The sequence below is a fragment of the Aricia agestis genome, chromosome 2 (assembly GCF_905147365.1).
Source record: "Aricia agestis chromosome 2, ilAriAges1.1, whole genome shotgun sequence".
NCBI lineage: Eukaryota > Metazoa > Arthropoda > Insecta > Lepidoptera > Lycaenidae > Aricia > Aricia agestis.
In genome coordinates this window covers 12583482-12609961 of record NC_056407.1, presented here as the reverse complement: position 1 = coordinate 12609961, position 26480 = coordinate 12583482, and the positions used below count along the sequence as shown (strand labels likewise).

The 26480-nt window shown below is 36.1% G+C and overlaps 1 protein-coding gene across 9 annotated transcripts in view; it reads right to left on the bottom strand.

The window, feature by feature from the left end:
• The window catches only part of LOC121740021 (CUGBP Elav-like family member 1), a 364655-nt gene that overhangs the window by 11050 nt on the left and 327125 nt on the right, over nt 1-26480 (bottom strand). For all 9 annotated transcript variants that reach the window (XM_042132700.1, XM_042132703.1, XM_042132702.1 and 6 more), the window contains one exon: nt 722-900. In XM_042132700.1, coding sequence (XP_041988634.1) covers nt 722-900 — 179 coding nt within the window. The remainder of the gene's footprint in view (nt 1-721; nt 901-26480) is intronic.

Below are 26480 nucleotides of genomic sequence, written 5' to 3'. Positions count from 1 at the left end.
CCGTGTGCGGTAACTACACATTAGCCTGCCTAATTAATTACCCGGCGGGATCGATCAGTGATTGTTTGATGGCCGCCATCGATTAATTAAACGTCTTTGACATCATTAGATATTTACATTACCCCTGGGCGTTGGAATGTTCTAGATCTGATTTGTTACTTCATCATCAGGTGAGCCAGCCAGCCAGCGATTCATGATCAATAATGTAGAACAGATATTGGACAAGTAAATCACAAAGTTTACTATTACTCTGGATAAATTAATTTACGCTTAGCGAGATTGAGGCACTTCCTTTGCCCTTTGATATTTTTCGTACTACGCGATGGTCTATCAACTTAGCTAGGAGCTTAACAATGGTTTTTGACATCTCGCTTGCTGACAGAATTGAACATGCCAATCTTTACTCTGGTCTGCGCCCTTCTATCGGATTCTAGTCATCAACTTGGCCTACCTTGATAGCGGCTATCGCGGCCTGCTTGCTCACGAAAGTTTTGCTCTCGTTTGCACTCCTTTATAGCATCTAGGGCCTAACTTCTACAAGAGTGTTCTATAACGTATGTGTACCATTAACCTGGCTCCTATCTTGATCGCTTGATAGTTATCGCGGCCTGCTTGCTCACGAAGGTGACGAAAGCGCAGCCCTTGCACTGGCCCTGCGCGTCCTGCGGCCCCATGACCATCGAGCAACGGCCTACCATATAAGTAACTACATGGCCCCTACCTTGATAGCGGCTATCGCGGCCTGCTTGCTCACGAAGGTGACGAAAGCACAGCCCTTGCTCTGGCCCTGCGCGTCCCGCAGCACCGTACACTCCTCTATCGCGCCGTGCCCCGAGAACAGAACACGCACGTCGTTCTCCGACAACTTCTTGTTCAGCATGCCCACGAACAGCTTGCGTTCTGGAACAAGGAGATATATACAATTAGGTACATAATTATATGGTCAATTTAAGTGTGCTTTAATTGCTCCAGTCCACGTTCAAACTCTACTACCCCTATTTTTTTTAACGGATATGGCCTACGCCTCCTCGTACAAAGTGGAGATCAGCGCGCAGTAATGGTCAAAAGTCAAAGATCTCAAGGGAAAGCTATCATTCTAAAGCTTCTTGGCATTCTAAATTTGAAGGTTATAGAGAATATTCTTTCTGTTACACGCTACTTTCAGAAAGGTTTAAATATCTTTTATCTCTGTGACCACTATATTCAGAGCAGATATTGACTTAATGTGACGTGTATTAAAATACTCTTACATAATATTATGTTTCGAATACACGAACTTCTCATACTATGCTATAATGCTACATATTAACATGACTTGTAAGTACATAATTCATAAAAACCAAACATGTACAGTCGAGATTAGCTCAAAAGAAATTGGTCTAAGAGGTTTCAGTTTAGGTACTCACTACTCATCTTATACTAAGACGCGCTCGACGCCGTAAAGCTAGAGTAGAATATTAAAGCAAATAGCCGTATTACAGGCGGTATAAGCCACACTACGTTTTACACCCGCAACATGTCTCCTCGGATTTATTATTTAATATAAGGCACAACAGTTTAAACTTTCACTATGTACAAGGATACGTTTTTTATATGCGCGCAGCACATGTCTCGTACGAACTCCGTTGAAATACGGTACCTACGCGTATCGAATATTATAAAGTTTTGTTTTTTTGGGGACCACGATAACCTTTTTTAATGCTACATAGTAATAAAATTGGATTATATTATAAGGAATTAAAGTATATTTCATATTTCTGATATTTAAAAAAAAAAATGGACTACCATTTTTTTAAATTCAAATCACGTTTCGTAAGTTTCAGATTCATACAATATTTGACGACCTCTGAGCGCGTTGGTAGCTCAAGCTGGGGGTCGCGGGTTCGAATCCCACCGACGGAACACTATCCCTATCCAAAATACAATATCCCTTCTCATTTATATGTTACGTACGTTCCTAATAATTTCCAACAACAAAGAAAGATATTCTTACACGAGAAAAAACTCCAGGAAACATTAGATTCGTTATCCCAATAACGACGTCCCTTCCACAATAAAGTCGGAATGGTAACGTTGAACCGTCGCAGGGACATTTTATCCGACTCAAAGTATAAAAGATTTGTGTTATTCGAGAGCGTCACGTACTCTGATACTCTCGTCACGTAGTCTCTGCGTTTGACGCTCCGCGAGTTGAGTGCATCGCGGAAACATCGGCCCCTCGCCGCCAAACTATTTAATATTACAGCGAATCACTGGTACAAGATTTTCGTTTTAGTGGCGAATATGTAGCTGTCTCCGTGTCCACTTACGTTCGCCGGAAATGGAGAAGTGTACTCTATTTCAAACCGCGCCAACTCTACATAGCACATAGTATATAGCAGCAACAATGTAAAGCAACACAAAGTTGATTTTAGGCCGTTTTTAAGTGATTTTCAAAGGAAGCAATAATTATTATATTATTTTCGGTAAAAAAAATACATTAGATTATATTGACGTAGAGACTGATTGCGTAGAGCGGATAGTTGCATGAGATTAAAATGAATAGGTATTGATTTTTTTAATTGAGTATTTTTTCACTAAGACCTCAATGTGCAGCCGTAGACATGTAGACCATAAAAATGCTCGAAATAGTCGTAGTTGGTTGTACCACAGCTTTTAGGATTTCGATAGGATGAGGTGAAATATCTGATCGCTATTTGACCACAATTTTGGGTCCAATACCTGCTTGCATCAAAGGCCTGATCAAAGTTATCCTTCTAATTATAACCGTCTATTCTGTCCTCTGCATACCCCTAAAATTCCTGACGTCAAACTGACCAGCGGTAACCTTTCAAGCGCCTGAAATATTCACTGTGAGCTCACACAAAGTTGAACGGTTCAACTTTTTAAATCGACTTTGCAATGATATATTAAAGGTAACATAAAACGAAAAATAGCACAAAATATTTCATACTTTGCACCGCATTAAATCAATTCTGCAGGTTAAAGTTACGCGTTGCGGCAGCCACATAAAATACAATCAGAGAAATTCACTAAAACACAATGCAATATTGTGTTATGCTCAAAATTCTGTCTTCAGCTTCGGATCCCAGGGGGCAAGACGCCAGGTAAATTGAAAAGGTACGGGGGTCTGTTGCATATATTTCATAACCTCGCCAAATCAGCGCACCCTGGAAAATTAGCATGAAAATGGCGCGAAAACCGACTGTATTGCAAAAACAACTTTAACTCCGTGTGTTAGGGCCATCGTTTGAAGATAAGCCTAAGATATCTCAGGGATGGTTTCGTTTGTTATAATCGGATTTTATGGTTATAATGAAAATGATTTCTTACTATACAGGCTATAAAAGTATAATAATTATTTATACAAGAATCACCACAAACGGTAGAGATTATGTTGTACTTTATGCCCATTGACAATTAAGATGTTAGACATGTCTGTCTAAAAATATTATATTTAAACAAAATAATATAATAACAATGCATGGTCCATATTCTATCGACGATAGCTTCACCAACATTACCCGAGTACAATCACAAACAAAAATAGCGCAACCGCGTTGTGATTTAGACTAGAGGTAAAATTCAATTTAGCGTTTTGTGAGAAACTACAAAAACTCATACACGCAATATCATAACCTGAAGTTTCCGGATCTGTGAACCGCTTTGTGTGCGCGATAAAATTCGCCAACAAACGGGCTGCGGAATCACCTCATGTACGTACCCTTTGGTTTCCACTAGGTGGTTCCGTTTGACGCGGGTTCTTGAGTGGGAATTATTCAGGTGACCTATTTATTTAGATTGCTGCCGGAAAATTCGGACCGGTTCACGATCGAGTCGACTGCGGCTAGGAAAATTTAAATTAAACTTTGTTGTATTGTGTTTTCATGTAAAACTTTGACTTTTCTTTGTGTCGCATTGAATTTGCGCGGATGAATAAAAATTGCTTTTGTGTTTCTTCCGCGTTACAATTTGTAGAGCTACGAGAAAATGGCGAAACCATATAAATTATAATATTATGTTAACAGTTAAACTATCAAACCCTTCGAACAAACTTTCCATTTATAGTTTTAGCATAATAATTCATCTGATGCTTTTAGGGGTTTACCTGTCCCTGAACAAACCCCTCCGCGATAGAACAAAGAAGTCTTTAATGCCGATTCGTAACTAGGATTCAATAGGAGTCCGCCTAATGGGCGAACAATGCCCGTCCCGGGAAGCGGACTAATTGTCTACTTAACAGAATTACATTTTAAAATGTTAATGCTAAGTGGGTCATCGGGTCTTAATAGCGATGGTCGTTAAGCGATTTACATAACCTCAGGACTCAAGAGGGCCAAAGGGCCAAAGATCCTGTGGGGTCCCATGTATATTCATTAGGTGAATAAGAATAATACATCGAATAATGTAAGAAACTTGGGGTAAACTCGGAAGTTATTGATTCGAGGTCCACCTAGAATATCTTCTCCAGAGGATTATTATGATTTATGATTGATTGGAGAGAAACAGAAAAAAAATATGTGCGTGGCGGCCACAAAGGAAGATCTTCCGACCGAGCGAGGTGTTATGCTCGGTCAGGCCGGAGTCCACGTGATACATCTCAGCTGTCGTATATATACCGACGCGCTCAGAAAACTTCGATAGCGCGATGCAGGAATGTTAGGCGAATTGTGGGTACCGCCACAATACTATGAATGCGAATCTGTGTCTATCTTTCTATAGTATATGCGATTTTAATATAATTATGTTCTTAAAAACGCAAGGATATTGCAGAAAACATAGTCTAATAATAATAATCATCACTCTAAAATGACACGTTTAAATAGTAAAAGGAATTAGTTACATTAAGTTTAATATAAGATAATATTAAACGTTAGTTTGTTTTAATCCTAGTCCTCTTATGAGCGTGTTAGAAACACTCGACAGTGTTAATAAAGTAAGAAAAGTTGACGACGCCGTGAAAGTATCACTTTACCGGTGCGGTGATATTATTATCGCCGGCTTTATCACCCCACTACATTAAACCCGTAAAATCAATCTGAGGATATTTATTGACGATCTTAGTTCATAGCTCATCATGATGATAATTGTAACATAATATCGTATTTTTTCATATTCATATAGAAGTAAGTACGCTTAACTCAAAAAAAATTTAGTTTATGTATAGATAGGCTATAGCCCGTTAAATCTATACTAATATTATAAATGCGAAAGTATCTCTGTCTGTCTGTCTGTCTCGCTTTCACGCCAAAACTACCGAACCGATTGTAATGAAATTTTGTATACAGATAGTCTAAAGCCTGAGAAAGGACATAGGCTACTTTTTTACTGGAAAAAAGGGTTGTAAGGGGGTGAAAATACGAAAATTTGTGCAAATTAAGTTAGTTCCAAAAATTCATACTAGATGGCGCCGTGCGTCTTTTACATCGCGCTAACGCTTGACTAACATTTTTCTATAAGAGGTGGTATCATCATACATGCGAGTCTCGATTTTTTTTTCGATTGTTATTTCTTTTTAACATTCATCATAGATCATTTTATACATAGGGGTGTATAAAATGATCCTTTAGTTAAACTTTTACAAAAACCTCTAGTACAAAAAGTACGTAAATATGATAAAAAATAAGTGTGCTATCACGAAGTTTGGTAAATTCACTACATCCAGCCATATAAATATTGCGATTTTTCCTTCAACTATAGCCATACTTAAGATTTTTCCCTTAAGGGGATCATTTTACCTCACCTTCCCTTATAATTATATGTATGTTACATTTAAAGTATTTGTTATATGGGCCTCTGATGCCCGAATTAAATATATATATATATATTCTTCAGTAGTCAGTAAATGCGTATACATGGAAATCAAATATTGGAAATAACAATAAGTGGTTTTTCCGTAACGAAACCTGTCCGCTATCGCCATTGTACACACAGAGACACACATACACACGGTACATGTCACATGAGGTAATTGGCGTGATAATGGCAAGTGTTAGCGCGTATGGTAATGAAACTACAGCTGTATTAAGGCCATCCCTCGAGCAAACGACCTTCACCATATATTTGACGCGTTGCCGAGATCGCACAAAAATCCTATTTTTTCACCTTTTTTTTTTTACTTGTTTTAAATTTTTTTAGATCAATTTTGAACTAATCAAAATTGATCTTAAAAGTTTAAAAAGGGGAATATGTAGTTAATGAAATTGTCTATCTATTGTCGTGTGTTTCAAATAACCGTAATTTGTATATACTAGGGAGATGCTGAATGTATGCTTGAATTTTAATAAATTGGTATTACTTTGGAAGCTTATATCATGAGTATAAAAAACAAAAATAGGAAATTAATAGCTATGAAAGGAACGTTCATATATTGAAGATTATTGCTGTATTTTTATTTACTTAAATAATTTTGTAGCTTTCAAATTATGAGTTAATAAGGCTCTATAAACGGTAAATTACGACATCTCCGTAGGGGGAACGCCGTAACAATCCATACTAATAATATTATAAATACGAAAGTGTATGTTACGTCTTTACGCTCGAACCCATTTTGCTGAAATTTGGTATGGAGATACTTTGAGTTCCGTGAAAGGTTAAAGATACTTTTGATCCCGGAGAAACGTACGGTTCCCGCGCGATATATGAATTTTAGCACAACGGAGTTGCGGGCGTCATCTAGATTCTAGTCTATTTTAATTTTACACCAACGGCCGTTCCCAATATTCAATCTATCTCTGGTTTGACATACAACCGATCGCAGCTAGCGTTGAATTGCCATAAAATATATATGTCTCTAATGTCTAATGTGAGCTATTCCTGTCTCTAGTAGGGCAAAACCAGAGATGATGAATTTGTCGAAACCAAAACCAAAACAAAAAAAAAATAATAATAATTTTGTAATAAATCTATTAAAATAAAGTGGAATAAGTGCATGTAAAGTGTATAATTATTAATGAAACATGAATTTCCACCAAGAAGTGACAGTACATTCAATATCGTATCTAAAACCAGAGATAGATCAAATATTGGGAACGGCCTTAAAAGAACATAATATCCAATATAGGTGACAGCTTTTTAACAACTTCTCAGTGATCATTCGGCCCATAGTAACTACAATAAATTGATTCATTTACCGCCTTCCATAAAGGTGATGTACCTATATAATATTTTTTTGATTATCTGCGAACTAATAAGTAAATGCTGAGATTTTTCGCATACGATATTTCACATGCATAAATGAAAAACTGGACTGGTTCTGATATTACCAAAGCTACAGATCTAATGAATTAAAGCTTATAAATTACATTAAAACATGTAATTTATAAGCTTTTTATTTAATCGCTATCCTAGCACAAAATAAAACATCTTCAAGAAACTTGAGCTAAAAACTAAGATGTAAAGCGAACCACGATGAAATCCATAAAAGTTTTATTGGAATGTTCTGATATTTTTATGGCAAAAGTAGATCTGAAGTGCAGTTTCACATTTTCTTGTAAAATATAAGAGAAGTGCTATAAAAGCTTAAGAAGTCCTGCTTCTGTACATTCAATTGGAAAAGAAGTAGGAAATAATAGTTAAGGGATCCATTACTTTCAACATAAAAGACTGAAAAAACTGAACTAATTAAAGGTTTCAATAGTTAGTAATTAATTCAATGATTAATGCTGTAAGTATTTAACTGATAGTATACATAAATTGGCCTTTCCAGGGTACCGTTGGCTAAAAACGGGACCCTATTATTTAAGGTTTCAATAGTTAGTAATTAATTCAGTGATAAATGCTGTAAGTATTTAAATGATAACATACATAAATTGGCCTTTCCAGGGTACCGTTGGCTAAAAACACTCACTCACTCTCACTATATAATTTTACAAAAAGGCCACGAGCCTAGCACATAACTTTAAATTGACACAGTGCATCAATATAAAGTGGGTCCTTCCCGTTTCATACCACATATTTTTCATACCGCCGTATGAAACAGCGAAGTACTGTTTTTGAATTGTCTGTTTCATACCGAGGTGCTTGGAGTGGTACGAAACGACGAATTCTTTTTTGGTATGGGTGGATTCGTACCATGAATTTTATTAAATATTTTGTGTCTAATCACTTATTTATACTGGCGTATACAAAAGTGGTAACAAGAAGAAATAAAAAAATATTTTGTATATAGAAATGTCATTTATTTCAAAATCAAAAAATATATTATCTATCAGATTTCTAACAATAGAATCACAGCTTGATTTTAAATTACACATAGAACTTTAAAATTAACACTTTATAATTAATTTTAAATTATCAAAAAGAATATAAATGTACTTATGGTCCGGGAGCTGTCAATCTCAAAAGTGCCCTCATAGAGTGCGTTGATTTTTTTGATGAAAAAAGATAGTTCAGAAAATACAAATAAAAAAAACCGGCCAAGTGCGTGTCGGGCCACGCGCAATATAGGTAGGGTTCCGTAGTACTGCTAGTTTTTTAATTTTTTTGTATGGTTGTGACGTGGGAGAGCCAGGCTTCGGCACGAATGGGCGGGCTCGATCGGAGAAATACCATGGGCTCACAGAAAACCGGCGTAAAACAGCGCTTGCATTGTGTTTCTCCTAGTGAGTGAGTTTACCGGAGGCCCACCGCCCAAACCCCTACCCTATTCCTTACCCTCGCCTGCCCTATTACCCTATTCCCTCTTGAAAGGATGGCAGCGCAGCTGCAGCTCTTCTGATGTTGCGAGTGTCCATGGGTGACGGAAGTTGCTTTCCATCAGGTGACCCAAACGGGTCACCTGATGGAAAGAATGAAAAGAATATGAATGGAAGAAGAAGAATGGAAAGAATATGAAACGAGCAAACGCTCGTTTCATATTCTTTGATTTATTTCAATTGATTGTGTTGATCTTTTTGAATTTTTTACATCATCAGGTTTTTTAATAAAGCACAATAATACTTAGAGTCTTTTCGTATACTATCAATAAATTGCCCAATATGTATTTGGTTTCTCTGAGATAAATTTATTTAATTTAAATAATGAAATAAAATAAAATAATAATATGTAATAAATAATAAAAATAAATTAAATAATTTATTATTTTATAATTTCTATAATATGTATCGACATTTTGAGCTTGACTGTACTAAAATCTGCGCTGCGGTACGAGTACGAATCGACTAATTCAAAAAAGGTCTTCGCTGTTTCGGACGCCGGTATGAAACAGGCAATTCAAAAACAGTACTTCGTTGTTTCATACCGCGGTATGAAAAATATGTGGTATGAAACGGGAAGGACCCTATAAAGTAATATGCCTAGAGTTTTGGCTTTTAGTATAGTAAAAAATCCTATAACAATTTACATGTAAGTACCACCGAGGAAATTGATTCCTATTTCCTAGGCAGTTGACAGACCAACGTCATGTGGTCAGATCATGTCAATTCAATGTTAATTGTGATTGGCTGGGCTTGACGTAACGCGACCAAACTTCCTAGATCCCCATCTGCCTAGGAATCAACTTCTCTGATAGTACATGACATTTACAATTCAAAAGGGTCACTTTTTCTACGCCACAGATTTGTGTCGACAGCCTCTCTCTAGGCACGTGTTGTAAATCACGTCGGCGATATGACGCACGTCACGTCATATCGCGTCGGGTGTCACGTCACCGTCACGCCGTATTTCAAAGTCGGAGTGCCTTTACTTGTCGCGCCGGCACTGGACTGAGTTATGTCCGACTGTACGCCGTTTACGATTATTTTACTTGATTTCTGATGGAGGTGAACCTTACGTTGCAGGCGTTAAGTTCCGGTAGAGCCAAAAAGGCGGGTACAGATTAACATCAGTCCTGCAGAGTATTTGAGAACTGACTGTTCGTTAGTCTTCAAATTGAAAGTTTCTAAATTGTACTGTTATAGGATACTGCTTTATAAGGCATATTTTATACTTTACAGCCTTAGATTTTTAAATATTTTCGGGCCTTAAAATACATTTTCAACTTCGGGCGGTGGAAATAATTAGGGACACTCTCACATTACCAATTACTTTGTTTAATATTAAAATTATCTTTAATCTTAATTTATCTTGTTATAGTGGTAAATCACTGTTTATTTTTTACGAAGTAGAGATTTTTCTTTATCTAATATCAAACAATTATTATTTTAACCCCACGCGCAGTTTATTATGGCCGCCTGGAGGTGCCACTCGAGGTGAAAATAATGTAATCACTGTACTTATTATTTTGTAACGAACATCCTACACGGACCAACCTACACCTATTACCTACGTGCGTGCGCTTGTGATATCTAAACTTTAAGCATCAATGACACTTAGGGCCTGTTAGCCCTGTTTCACCACTTTCTGACAAAGTGTCGAATAGGCTATTCACAGCTTCTTTGACAGATACTCCATGCTTCATCTGTCAAGTTAAGTGGCGGATAGCCTATTAGGCGGATAGCGCGGGAACCGTATTAGTCTTTTAACGGAGACTGAAAGTATCTCCATATTAAACATCCAATTTGGTTGAGTGTATAACTGTGAAGAGGTAACATTATTAACATTAATAAAAATATGTATGTGTTGATTTTATGTTAAGTAGATAAAACATATTCAGTTTGTTCATTGCTGATTTTAGCACTACTTGCGCTGGGCGAGATTTCTTCGGAGCACAGTGTGCTGGTAGACCTAAGATACCCCTTTTTGTCTGCCTTCGGCGCCCTGGGCGATCGCCTATCGACGCCCCTCCCTAACGCCGCTACTGAGTGTGTTAAGTCTTACAAATTATAAAAAAAAACGCGCACACACTAGTTAAGTTACTAACACAAAGATATATAACACCTACGAATAATGAAACTATATAAGACATCTTAATGTATGTACCTACGTAGTAATGTAGGAACTTTTTTACATAAACGTAATGGAAAACGAAAAGTGTATAAAATTTCTTGGTCTTTCGATATAAGCGGATGTTTGTTTGCTGTATTTGACTATGATTAATATTGGCTGTTTGTCTAAGGTGTTTCTCAATTCTCACTGAGGCCACGTTGGCATCACTTAGAGGCACATCAAGCGCTAACCGTTTCGTCTATGAGTATGTGTGATGTGTCGCAAGAAATATTATTATAATTGACTAAAACATACACTTTTTGTGTGATCGAGTCTGCGGCGCACATGCTATCTTCCTAACGCAGACTTTTTGATTGTGCGTTACTACATTGACTTTTTTCTTCTGATTAATTTCGTTGCGGGTCCCAAGACAGCTTTAGCATGTCCCTCGGGCTCCCTGAGATCATATCAAAGGGTTTTCGTGGTTGGATACCGCTGTCGATCCTAGCGACACAGGAGATACAGTGGTGGGAATGTATGGTAGGCCAAAGCCCGTTTAAAAAAAAATATGCTTAGAACATACAACGCTCGCTAAAGTCGGCTTGAAAAATTGTTCGCATCTTTGCCGTGCTATAACTGATATCCAATCTCCACATCTAACTGGATCTCGACGAAACCTAAAAGAAATATATTCCTCAATAAAATAAATAATAATTAATAGCGACTCCACCAAATGGAACAGAAACACAGTGTATAACCCGAACATTTCAAGTGGGCATGATAAACTACGATAAGTACCTTTAGTATGAGTATTCGCAATTGAGATGGTTTATACCTCGTGTTGATTTATTTACAACTTAATTTTAAAACTGTTTTTTGTTGATTTCTTAACGAAATACTAATATTTATAATACAATTGTATGAAATATATTAGGATAAAATTAATACTTACCGGAAATATGAAATTCCATCCTTTTTTTGCGTTTTAAACGTATGATTTTTACAATTGTTGAACGAGCACTGGGACATGTTTCCCAGCGGAGCGTTCGAGCACTACTAAATCGAAAGTCCACCAGAATGTTGCGTTTGGTGCTCTTTTAGGGAGGTCGTTTTTTGCCGCGGACTGAGTATGTTGTATATTAGTGATCGAAGGATGACACACTATTCCGTGGCGTTCCGTCCGTATATTGTACTCGTATGCGTTTGCGTTTGATTAAATAATTAATAAACTTTGTCTTCGTGAATTTTTTGACGTAAAGCCACACATTTTTCTATGAAACTCCTCACCGAAATTAAGTTTTCTAATCACTAAATGTCTCTCTCACCTCTTCCGTACTTAGAACATTTTTTTTTATGAAAAGACGCTGCCACTCTCACTAACGGTGTTAGAAAGACGGAAGACCCCTTATATTTATAGTAATAAACCTGGTAGTAAACAGTAAATTTCGAGGCCGCTAAACGGCGGCTCATGTTGAAGGTGCGAACACACTGTACACAACACTAGCACGACACACTTGCATACAATTAGCACTAATACAGCTCCTTAGCGATAACCCGCCGTTAGGCCGCTTGTCCACCGCCGCCATCAACGGGACGTCAACGACAAAAATTCAAATAAACTTTAATTATGACCTAGGTATACCTAGCAACCCATGCCGCCACTACAATGCAGCGGCGGCATGAGATGCTAGACCAATGTCGACAGAAAATGAAACCTATAGCCTAGGTCAGGGATGGCGAACCTTTTCAAATCAACGTGCCCTTTTCTGAGGAAATCTTTAGTCAAGTCATAAACGTGCCATTCATTTTTTTGTGATTCTATGCGTATTTAGAAATTTGCCTAATTTGGTGTCCACTATGCAGAGGAGGATCTTCATTGTTAGTTAAAATAATTTCGATACTAGTTTTGGGACCAGTGGCAAGCTCTAAATTTTATATCGCCATTGGTTCGCCATCCCTGACCTACGCTCTAGGCCACTACAAAGCAGCGTCGGTATGGATTGCTTGACCAGTGTCGGTAGAATTTGAAACCTATAACCTAGGTAATAAAGAAGCATTTTACTTGGAATTTTGTCGATGACGTCCCGGTGACGGTGGCGATGGACAAACGGCCTAAGGCCGCTAGTTATGCAACACACTTTTGACAAAGGATGCTTAAGCGTTGCGCTACTTTGGCTTATCGTGTAAAGGTACATAGATTAGGGCCAGCAAATGTGCCTTCCATTTGGAATGACTTCGCACCCACATTCCAAATAAGTCAAGTATCCAGGCTTAAGCCATTCAGCCAGATGATTTTGTACTCTGATTGTCTTTAAATGATATGCTATTTGGCTTGATAGACTGCTCATGATAGACTAGTCATGTCATGGACAGCTTAAGTATGAAGTTAGGGTTAACCATGAAGCTATTATAGAGCTTCATGGGGTTAACATAGGTTCCTTGAGTTAAAAAGTTGCATACCTACCACACCCTCAGAAAAGTTTCTGAGTCAATTTTGGGAATGTTATTTTTCTAATAACATTTTTGCGGTAAGTTTATTAACAAAAGTTCTAAGTATATAAACACATACTGCTCATAGGAATATAACAAATCACAAAGATATACATAGTTTGGTCTGTCTCCACAAATAGTGTCCGTTCTATTTACTATGAGCTACTAAGCACTGCTTAATGCTTATACAACGGGACATAATAAGCTCCTGGGTTAGTAGGGCACCACAGCATATAAATATGGAAGGTACCATTCAGATTAGGTTAGTAAGTATATTTTCGGTCATAAAAAGTTTATTTGAAATATAGTATCCGTATAGTATGTAATAGTAATTATTATAGTATGTATTAATTATTACTATTGATAAAATTGCACTTTGCATCTACCTCATATTGTCTCTACATCACCCAAAGGTTGGCTGGAAGAAAATGCCTAAAGGCATTAAGCCCGCCTTTGGGTGCAAAATTTATAATAAAAAAGGTGATTAAACAAGATGAATGAAGGTTTTTGACTCCAATTTATTATATAAGTATTAATTATTAATAATTCTATTATAATATTATAAAAAAATATATAAAACATATAAGTTTCTCCAGAAGTTAAATACCTATTAATATTTCTTAGGGAAAATAAACAGCTTTATAACTAAACCTAATAAATTATTGTTATTAAAAACGATTTACTATGTCTTATATACCACATGTGAGTAAATGTTAAAGTCAATGATAAGTCTAATGATTTACTTTATGACCATGGATGCATGGGTAACGATAAAAAAGCGGCCAAGTGCGAGTTGGACTCGCCCATGAAGGGTTCCGCAGCAGTAATAAGGTTTATTTTAATGAAATTAAAAGGTTTTTGATTTATTTTTATATTTCAGTTGATTTAATGAAAATTAATTTAAGGTTTACCATTTATGACGTATAAAAAAAACTACTTGCTAGATATCGTTCAAAGCAATTTTCGTTGATAGTTTTTATAGTAATGTACATCATATATTATTTTTAGACTTATCATGCCCCTACTTTAGAAGTTAGAGGGGGGGGGGGGGGGCATATTTTACCACTTTGGAAGAGTCTCTCTCGCAAACTATTCAGGTTAGAAAAAAAAGAAATGAGAAACCTCAATATGATTTTTGAAGACCTATCCATAGATACCCCACACGTATAGGTTAAATGAAAAAAAAAAAATTTTGTTTCAGTTGTACCTATGGGGACCCCTAAAATTTCTAATAATTTTTCAATTTTTGTATTAAAATCTTAATGCGGTTTACAGACTACATCTACTTACCAATTTTCAATAGTATAACTCTTGTAGTTTCGGAGTTTCGGAGGAAAGTGGCTGTGACATACGGACAGACAGACAGACAGACAGACATGACGAATCTATAAGGGTTCCGTTTTTTGCTATTTGGCTACGGAACCCTAAAAATTATACTAATCAATACACAGTGCACACTGTTTCGTTTCGCACACTTTGCAAAGTTGCAAATGGCTGCGTTCGCGCGCAAAGCTCTAAATCTGGGTTAATAAATTATTGTGTAAAACTGTTTGGCCGATCAAAACATTTCCGGACGCCATTTGTTACTTAAACTCTGTATTTTTACGCGCCGAAATAAAGTTTCGATCGAGACTCAAAATTATTTTTCGTTTCGTAAATTTATGTTGGCTTTCAGGGAATAGATAAGCGGGTCTGCTCTCAAGTCAAGTGTGAAAACACAGATATTTTGTTAGTACTCTATGTATTATGATACGAGTGAAGCAGAATACTGAATTTTTCTGCAAAATTCGCTTTATTGTCGTAACTTTAACACCTATGTTGAATGCAAAGGCATACTTTTTTTTGGAATTTGATAGAAAACGTTATACGTGGGAGAGCCATGCTTCGGCACGAATGGGCCGGCTCGACCGGAGAAATACCACGTTCTCACAGAAAACCGGCGTGAAACAGCGCTTGCGCTGTATTTCGCCGAGTGAGTGAGTTTACCGGAGACCCAATCCCCTACCCTATTCCCTTCTCTTCCCTCCCCTATTCCCTTCCCTTCCCATCCCTACCCTTCCCTATTACCCTTATTCCCTCTTAAAAGGCCGGCAATGCACCTGCAGCTCTTCTGATACTGCGAGTGTCCATGGGCGACGAAAGTTGCTTTCCATCAGGTGACCCGTGTACTCGTTTGCCCCCTTACTTCATAAAAAAAAAACGGTCTATATCAAACAAAGAAACGGAGTACTGCTTTAATTTGATGTAGGAATAATCGTGTCACACGATCCTACCGGCGGTGTCAAAGGCTTTTCTTTGTATGACGAAAAGCAGGCGTACATTATAAAGTCGTCAAACACGGACGCGAGAAACACGGTTCCGGAGACACCGCCGCTGCCGTCGTCATAGAAACAATGCGAGCTGCGCCGGGTTCGGCCACAATATAATATACCCAGTAGACTTTACTCATACTGGATCGCTTGAATCAGGCGCATTAGAGAGATTTCAGATAAGTTGTGGAACCAAAGCGATAAAGCATTAAAACGCGCACGCGAAAAACTTGATTCTGTTCGATTTCAAAGACACAACAAAGCTACTCTACTGCACGACATTTATACTGGGGTTCGGGTGATAATTTCAAAAGCTCAAGCCAAGAACGGAATTCGTTTGCTAAGAATTTTTGCAAATGCTTTGTGACGGTATTTGCAGAGACGGTATGATTTCCAGCTCTGCTCATCTACTTTATAAATACGAAAAGAGAAATCTTTGTCTCCTCAAACATATAGTCTTGTATGAAAGCATTCGAAGTATGTTGATTTTATATTAATAGGATGATTATTGATGAACAAGGCATCTCCTCGAGCAAACTGAATGAAAGAAGAATAATTAATAAAATAAAATATTATTAATATTATTGTTCTTTCACTCGATTGCTTGAGGAGATGTCTTATTCATACCATAATTTAAAAAGATTACCATAAAAGTTAATGGGAAAAGTACCTAATTATTATTGGCACTTGAAGGGTAATTACTAAAGAGTAAATCTTATTATTGGCATTTCTTATTTCGAATCCTACGGTGTTACTTAGTTGAAGAATATCAACGATTGGGTAGTTTGCCCTAAAAACTGGCTATTATATTCTAATCTTCAGCATTTGTTCTACAAGCTTATCAAGAAAGTGCCTAATATAAGGGGAAATGAATTTTAGACGTGGGAGACCCATGCTTTCCATCAGGTGACCCGTTTGCCCCCTTATTTCATAAAAAAAAATATATAATGAATCAACTAGATCATCTAGTTAAATATTATTATACATATAAATTTTATTGTATGTACGGTTCCAACACGATACAGTTTGTTTATTGCGCTGGAACTGTACATTTTTACGGGATTAAAGTATCCTACGTCCTTTTCCTGGAATAAAAGTATCTCCATATCCAGCAAAATCGGTTCAGCGTTTTGGGGGTGAAGTGGTAACAGACAGATAGACAGACACACTTTTGCGTTAATATTAGAATGGAAATGTGGATAAAAAACATCACAATACAGTCGCATATTCTGTCAACAACTTCATACCGAAGCGCGAACAAGATATAAATCGCGGAGTACCGAACTCGACGTATAATATTGTACGAGAGTTGAGCTGCATCAGATAAGTCAAGAATTTGAATTGGAAATGTTTAAGCGTCCATTCATAAAACCGGCGTCTACGGAAATTATTTTGTTCGGGAAGCTGTCTCCAGACTCTCACTTATACAGACAGGACTAAAGTCGCCATTTTTTATTTGTAATCTCGTATTCTCAACTTCAGGAGAGAGTCAGGTGGTTTAATATTTTCGGCATGTTTTCGTTCGGACGTTACAAATTGAATAACCTACTGGGTAGTAAAAAAAGTATTATATACTTTACATCTAAACTTTCTAATGAATTTGATACTAAAACTTTACTTATCAACCTACTACACTTAACAATTTGTAATGCGCGGGAACCATACATTTTTAGCAACAAAAACTATCTTAGTCAACAACTATCCTATAACCATCATAATCGGTTTAGTTTTTGTAGCATGGTAGAAAGACACTTTCTTATTTATAACATAAGTATGGAATTTAGAACAATCGATACAAAGTTATATACAGCTCAAGGTCAAAACTTTAAAGGAACTAAATTGCCTTAATATGAAAATGAATGGGTATAAAAGCTTTTCATAACGTAAGTAATGATAGGTTGCAACTTTTACGATTTCCGCTTTTTAACTAATTTCTTTTATATGGATATTTAACATGTAACAAATGTTTTATGTGATTTTCATGACCGGTGAGTCAAAGCGTAATAAAATACTAAGCTTTCTCTATAAACTCAATAATTTATTTTGAAAAATAAAACGAGACAAACATAACATTTGAAAATTACACCAAGCTCGAGCAATGGACATATTTAGCGATAGCATTTAGAATTTCCCATTCGTCATACATTGTTTTAATATTATCATTGGAAATTTCCTCATACTTGAAACTTTTGTCCTGTATGAGTGACGTAACAAAATCGTGGTCGAGTTACTAATAAAACTGCGCAAGAGTAAAAACTACTGTATAATCGTAAATCGAATACTGTGGAACTTTCCATTGCATCATCTGAATGTTGAATCGCATTTGGATTCTATATTTTCAAGATGGCGTGCAGCGTGCTTAAGAGATAGGAAAAATTTAAGTCAACTGTTCTTATATTTATTTCTTCTTTTCTATTAGTGTATGCGAATGTCACGTCTTATAGAGAGCTAAAGGTGCTGGCAGAAGCAAGAGAAAAGTGGCGGCTCTACCAAGATGGGAATAGACATAAGAAGAAAATAATTCCTCTCCCTCCCTTAAATAGAAGAAGAAGTATTTAAGAGCAAATTGAAATAAACGTAAAAGCTTTTAAGCTTTCGAAACTAACAACGTTGACAGCAACATTTCGTGTAGTTATGGCTCTGGCTACGGCGTGAATCAGTATGCTTATCACAGTCAAAATAATACGCTTATCTTCGAGTAAACGCTGCTTCTCTCAGAATTAGGGCACTCCGCAGTCGGATGGTAATGCACCAGGTATCTAGGCATTTCCTTCCCGGCTCGCTTACTAAAATTGAATAAATTTGAATGTGTATAAGATCTCCCGGCAGGAGTCATTTAAGCTTAAGGAACCCGGACGAAACGTTGGGACCGACTATTTTAAAGTATTTCAAGTGAAAATGTGAAAGGTACTTATCTGAACTCCAAAGTTGAGTTAAGTAGTGGTGACGAAAATATTAGTCCTTTTTCGTTTAATACAATTTCTTAAACTTAATGTAAATTTTGAAATGTTATTACTTATTAGCATTAATGTTTTGAAAGAATGAGTAGGGAATTTATGTTGTGTGCCAATGCTATTTTCTTCTTTATTGATACAATTTATTTCAAATTTAATAGAAGTTAGCAACGCTCTAACGTATATTATAAGGTATAATAAAATGTATAGGAAAACGTTGTATTTACTCTAAAACTACAATAATTTTGTAATATACTACAAGTAGTACATACGTAGTACATACATTAACGAAGAGAGATAAGCGTAAAAGAGTACCTGATTGTATTTTCCATATGCAATTTTTCGCCTAATGTGACACTTACCGAACCCTCGATACTGCCTATTATTTCTTTTTATACTCTTTGATGTGAGGGTAAGGCTCCACGTATGTGTATAATATAATAAAAACGGGTCGGGAACGTAAAAGGAAAATTATTTCGAGAAATTTCGATATTGAAAATCAAATATCAAGGTAAGTATTGGAATGTCAAAAGCGCAAAGTTATGTAACTTTTCGTCGAACTCGTGGGCAGGAGGTTAGATACAATATATGTAATCTATACATACATACATATAAATAAAATTGTAGTGTCTGTTTGTAATATTGAAATAACCGTTTTTTACTACATGCATATGAATATTTAGACGGTACTTACACCAAAATAACAATTTTTAGAATTTTTGTCTGTCTGTATGTCTGTCTGTTTGTTCCGGGTAATCTTCGAAATGGCTGGGCCGATTTTGACGGGACTTTTATTGGCAGATAGCTGATGTAATAAGGAGTAACTTAGGCTACTTTTTAACAGACTTCCAAAAAGGAGAAGGATATTTTTTTACTTTTTTATTTTTACCTATGTATTTTAAATTTTGTTGACGTGGACGAAGTCGCGGGTAACAGCTAGTTAGATATAGAAATAAAGTTTCACAATATTTAAAGAATCAATTAATTTTCCACGTCTAAGCAGGCCGCACATTGTCTGAAATTTCTGATCAGAAACAGTTGAACGTCCGCGCTGTCTCTTACATTTTGTACTTCGCCGACTGAGCTCGAACTCGCCGGAAGGATATTTCGGATAGTGTGCGGGGTGGCGGTCCGGCGAAATTCAACTGTTTCTGATCAGAATTCGGACAATGTGCGGCCGGGCTTATACATACAAAGTCACAATAGATCCTTATGAGTCGCAGTGACGTCAGGGCTACAGCAACCTGCCTTCCTTAAAAAAAGTGTAATACATTCGATGATGTTATCTATTTGCATACTTTTAAATAAAATGAACGAACGGCTTCGATACTCTACAAGCAATAGTAAAAATGCGAAGATAAATATCAAATATGCACTAAAAGAGTTTGTTTTGTCAGTTATAACGCAAAATCAAAGAGAACTGCCGGAAGATGTCCATCAGTCTACCATTTATCAGTCTCTGGAAACGCTAAAATAGCTTTCGGAATTGTGTGCTGACTAGCGTAACAAGTTACAACAGTTTCATAATATTTTTTAACATTTCAAGTAGCCACTAACCTGTATATAGACACATTGTACACTGTTAAATGTTTAATATACATTACCATAAAAACATCACAAAGATCTCCGATGCATAACTTTACCTGTGTTTTATGTTTATTAAGATCATTAATTTTTAGACTGAACCATTTTTCTTCAAGCGTTCTCGCATAATGCAGTTTAAAACAATGGAATTATGCAACGAGAAACATACGCGACCTCTGTCGCGCTGACGGCCCCGACGAAAACAATTCCAGTGCACGATTTCATTTGAAAAAAGTTAAACAACTCTACGTCGCACCGTGCGCCATAGCGACGCAGGTTCGCTTCACTTTTTAATATTATTTCTGGAAAGCTTTTGTATTCATGTTTTTATGCTTAAATATGGGTAACTCTTGTGTATTTTTTTTTGTTTGAAAAGCGGGGTTGCGCGTGTTTTGTTTTGTGCGTACTTTTCAGAAAAAGGTTCTTGACATCTGTTGCTCGCGGTACGGATGAGCGAGCGGCTTAACTAAGGACGTTTGGACATTTCTGTTTTTATATTCGTGCTACATACTACTACTACAAGTGCAGTCTTTTCATCCGCGTCTGTATTCTCCGCCTAAAATATCACCGTAATTTCCGAGTACGTGTTTGATCAGGCACATAACGGCACAATGAATTGTAAAGATACAAGATTCGTAGCGAGCAAACACAATAGGTGGCGAACGCGGCGCGGGCGCGGGAGGGGTGGTAAAGAGGGGGGGGGGATCTCGATACACCCCATGAGGAGACACACGATTGAACAATTTGATGTACAATACACGACATTGTCACTTTGGCGCATATTATCATCCAGTTTACGCCTATTTAGCTTATTATTTAGTCGCATAGACTCGATATTGCGTGTTCAATATAGTAAGCATTCATAGCTATTGTTGTTCATATTATGTAATTATATCTATGAACACAAGCTGTTTAATAAACGCTAAAACGTACGCTAAAATCCCACTAAGGGCGTGTTTTCTACGCGCGTATTCAGCTCGCGTCTTTCCCCAAACATTACAGCAAAAAACGCGCACGTCTGATCGCGCCGTAATGGTCAATTCAGACCGCAACGTGACGTGTAGATTGAGAAGCATTTATTGTATTGATTTGACAGACTTGCATGACGTCTCACGCAATTGAAGTCTGTCAAATCCATACAAATTAAGAGATGCGTCTACGCGTCGCGTAGCGGTCTGAAGTGGCCCTTAGTTGTAACATTACGAGGTAAATTATGCTTAGTATTAATTATAAAATGACCACGGCGTATAATTATGTATAAAATAACCCACACCGCCGCTGTAAAGCAGATATTTGTTATTGGGTGTACATATTTGCGAGCGACGCACGGCTAATAAGCGAAAAACCGCATCACTAATGAAAATTAATTAAACTCGTTCGTGGAATTGCCCTCCCGTGGATCCCGCCCCCGCCGAAACACTGTGAGTCTGTGACGTCACAACGCTTTAGATTTTACACTGGATGGATGGATCACTCTCGATCCTTTCAGCTCAACATCCAGAAACTATTTATTTATTCTATTAAGAAAATACTTCCAAACCGAAATTATTCCTTTTCGACTTTGAGTTTCTGTAGCAAAAAGTGTCTTCGCACTCAGAGAGAAATATTCATTATTTAGAGTAATTAAGTAAATATTATGACATAGTCAAACACATTACTGTCCACACATTATCTGTCAAACCCTTCATTTAATTACAGTAATTAATATTCGTCTCTGAGTTTGGCAGTTGTAAAGCCAACATCCTTTTCATTAAACAAATTTTCATTAAAATGAGTCATCCGTTTCGGTATAATTAATATAAAAATGCTGGCAACAAATCTTGCGATATCTCTATATGCAAGATCTGAAGTTTGAAAATGTACGAGAGAGTATACTTTCCATCATATTAATAATATTATCTCATCATAGATCCACTGGTGGTGGGTGGATCCACCACATGGGGTACACTGGCTTCACAGCAACAGTGCTTACGTTTATCTATATATATATATATATATAAATGCTGATATTATTAACCCTCGGTTGGTCGCGCTTTTAAAATAACGCCGTTGGTCACCCGGGGTCTTTGAAAGCCCGAAAATGAAATGACATAAGAATAGCATAATTTTATATATATCTTCATCTTTTTATCTATATTATTATTATTTAATTCAATAATAATCAGATTCAATAAAAAACTTACTAATATTTTGAAGATTATTAACCTAAACACACAATTTAAAAATGCAATTAAAAAAAATTCAGCTGGAGACCGTGAGATTGGAAAATTGACAAAAAAAACAAAATTATTTTAAAATTGTACTAAAACATGAAGATAACTGAAATAACAGTTAAATTTTCTATAACTTAGCCTGCAATTTAAAAAGCTAAGTCCAAAAAACATATAAACTATTGAATGTTAAACATTGACAAATTTCCAGCATCAAAACCTACTATATTTTACATATTTTCCCGTTCTAACACTTAAAACGTATGGTAAATATACCAATAATTACTTTCTCATCATCACCAAAAAATAATAACCATAATTTCGGTCTAGGTAGCAAAATATGCATTATTGGAAAAGTGCATCTAACGCTTCTTCTAAGTGACATAAAACAATAAGAACCAACACACGATGATTTTTATTGATTTATTATTAAAATACAATGAAAATCACGGAAGAAATCCATTTCGGTGTGAAAACTGTATGGAAATATCAAATCAAATATAGTGACGTGGTTGGTCACCTGGGGTCTTTAAAGACCCCTGCGTGAATAAACGCATCTGTAACACACAACACATGCACGTGAGCTCAGACGAGTGGCGATTGTATTGAAAAATAATTCCTTTTAGGAAGCTAACTAAAGAGTGGAGTTGCTACGATTAATTTAAATATAGTTTTTTCACGTTTTCGCAAACTCCGGGCTTTTAAAGACCCCACGCGATCAACCGAGGGTATAAATCATACACATCAAGAAACACGCCAAAATACCTAACTATTTCAGAAAAAGTAATGTGAAAGCTTCATAGTTAATATTGCATTATAATATTAATATCAGACAGTAATAGACCTTCGACCCCATTATTAACGCCTTGTTCGGGCTTTGTGATGAAAAACTGTTTATTAATTTTCAAATAATGAAACGTCATTTTCACTCCTCAACAATGTTTTGTGAAAATCCATTAAAATAGTAATTAACTAAAACGAGTTTTAGTCACAATAGTTTTAAATTCCTCGTTTATTTAGTACCAAGTCCTGTTTAAATATTTTTTTTATTGTTGTTTAGATAGGTTTATAAACCTGTCACTTGCCAGAAACATTCTCCAATACGAATACTTTAAATCTGAACCAAAGTATTCTAAATTAGCGGTACCTATCTAATATATAAAATTCTCGTGTCACGCACGGGGTGCGTAACTGAACTCCTCTGAAACGGCTCGACCGATTTTCGAAAATTCGCGTTGTTTGTGCGGGATAGCGATGGACGTTGTCATGGTGCCATACTTATTTAGTCACTTCAATAAAATAATATGGGCGAAATCAAACTTTATATGGCAAAATAACGTTTGCCGGGATAACTTTTTTTATTTTTATTTTTATTATGTGTAATGAAGTTAACGAAAACAAGAACAAAATAATTCGAAACAAATTAAATTTTTATTTTCTGTAGCAAACATATTAGTCCGGGTTCCCTTGATAAAATGTTGTTTTGATTACTATCAAGCTAATTTTTCGTGAGTAGCTTCATTTTGATCAGACGAACAACTATTTACTCTGCGAAACCTCTCGAAAGTGGTAGCTAACAGAGATAGAAAACATTTAATATTTTGATTTGATGGTACTAAAATATGGATTTTTCTATTTGTAGGACATTGTTACTCTTAAATTATATAACTATTAACCTATCATATAGAAAAAAGAGCTGGTTAGTTTTCAGTTTAAGGATTCCGTAGTCAACGATAACTTATTGATTACAGAACCCTAAAACGGAACCCTAACCAGTTGATTTTTTTGTATATTGATAGTTTAATAGTTATATAACTTAACAGTAACATTGTCCTACAAAAAGAACAATCCATAATTTAGTTATTAATAATTCTGTTAGCTACCACCTTCGAGATTTTCCGCTGAGGAAATTGTTGTTCGTCTTATCATGAAGCTATTCACGAAAAGTTAGCTTGATAGTTGATAGTATTAGTAATAAAAAAATGTTCTAGGGAACCTGTACTATATTCCATTCGCGGCATTAATTGCGAGTTGCATAAGAACACATATAGTACAAAATAATATATTTTCCGTAGCCCTTTGGAACATAAGGAACATACGAAATACATAATATACCACACGTGTGGGACCGAGCGCGTGGCGTCGCGTCGGGGCTCAGCGGTATCGACTGTCGACTGTCAATATTTGGGATCACCGGCGATCGCTGCACACAGACAGGGCTGTCACGCTAATGAGCAAAGGATTTTTTTCACTTTGTTTCGATACCCCAAAATAGGCCTATTTATAGATAAAATGTGGTTTTTAGATCTAAAAGTTTGGAGTTTTTCTAGGAATCGGGGGGCTGAGCGATCGAGCATCAATTACTAATAGCTATCAATGTTAGTTTACTGAGCATTCTAGATGCTACGATGCTGCTGCATACCAAGACACCTCCATGTATCTATCGAAAGCATAAGATTATTAAGTAATATTATGTGAGTATACATTCAAAAATTGAAAACATTATAATATTACACTTTTAGCATATTATTAAAAAACTTAAGATTCTTATAATGTTTTCATTTTTACAACAAATGCATGAGTGAAACAGAAGCAAACTTATCTATTCCTCAGGTCTCAGTAGATTTAGCCGATATATTTTTTAATTACATAAAATAAAATTGCTGCCATTTCTCTCCCACTTAGCAGTAAGCAGCCCTATTACAGAGTATCGATTCGAGAGATAATACCAGGTATCGAGTGGGTATTAATTGGGATAGAGTCCCCCTCTACCTGGGACGCGTTCTGCGTATTAAGAATCTTTATTTGATATACGTCGTACGAGTATATTATATCCGTCGTCTTTGATGTGAATAAATAGGAGGGGTATAATGTGATGTAATGAGTGTTTCGAATTATACACGCACGTACGGGTTTACTTCAGTAATGAAAATAACGAAAGTGTCATCGTAAAACATCAAAGTCAGAGCAATAAATAATTATTCTGAGACGTATTAAAGAGAGATGGCAATTCGAATGTCTCGCAAAAACTTGAAAACGGTTGGATTGGTCTTAAAATAACTGTATTCGTTTAGGAAAAGTTTTTACGGTTAGTTGGCTAAATAACTAGGAAAACACTAACGTTCAATAAAGGATCAATATAATAGTATTTTAAAAAGAAAAAACCGAATTCAAATTGTACATAACTAAGAATTACAACTCCCTATCTCAAAAACTACGGAACCGATTTTGATGAAACTTGCAGTATTCCCTAAGTTGAACAATACCTAGTACAACAAAAAAAGAATCACTTAAATCGGACTTAAAAACATACATACATACACTTTTGAAATTTAGCGCATTTATTCAGAAGCTGCTATAGATTATTAACATAATTATACAAAAACTGGACAGTTCTGGAAATTGATAACCTCCTTTTTTTGAAGTCGGTTAAAAACAGCATATCTCGGGACAGTGTATTTATTATTAAACACGTGGTTTTATGTTATTTTAAATAAAAATTAATATTATTATTATAATGTAACATAGTGAAAACGTGTAGCACCTCCTGAGCGTGGCCGTAGCGTGCTACGAGAGCTCTACGAACGAAAGCCGCCGTAGTACTTCGTCCGTCGTAGGCTACGAATAATAAAAAACTAAGCAAAAGTAACTCCGTCAACAAACATGTCAAAAAAGTGTACCTAGGTACACATTTTCAATACATTTGCAATATTCAGATGGCCTTGAGCGGTATCAGGCTGACGTTACATGACAGTTCGAAAGGAACCAAATTTAAAACGGCAATAGTATGGGAGTTAAGTTTCCTAAGTTTTTATTAAGTATTCGTAGTTCGTAGGCAATAAATACGATTTTGGCTTCATTGCCTCGTTATATTGTTCGATATAATATTATAAAATGTGTTATAATTTGTGTATATTGTGTACCTAAGTAGAATATAGGTCGGTCGTTTTCGTTCAGAAACATTTCGACTTAAAGAATATATTTTGATTATTCACAATCTTTACAATCTAAACTGCCCTCAAATAATGAAAAAAAATAAATTACAACTGACCAATTAAACATTATAGCCGCAATTTATACACACGACAATTATTTTCCATTACGTCACTTTTGTATCGTTTTTGATT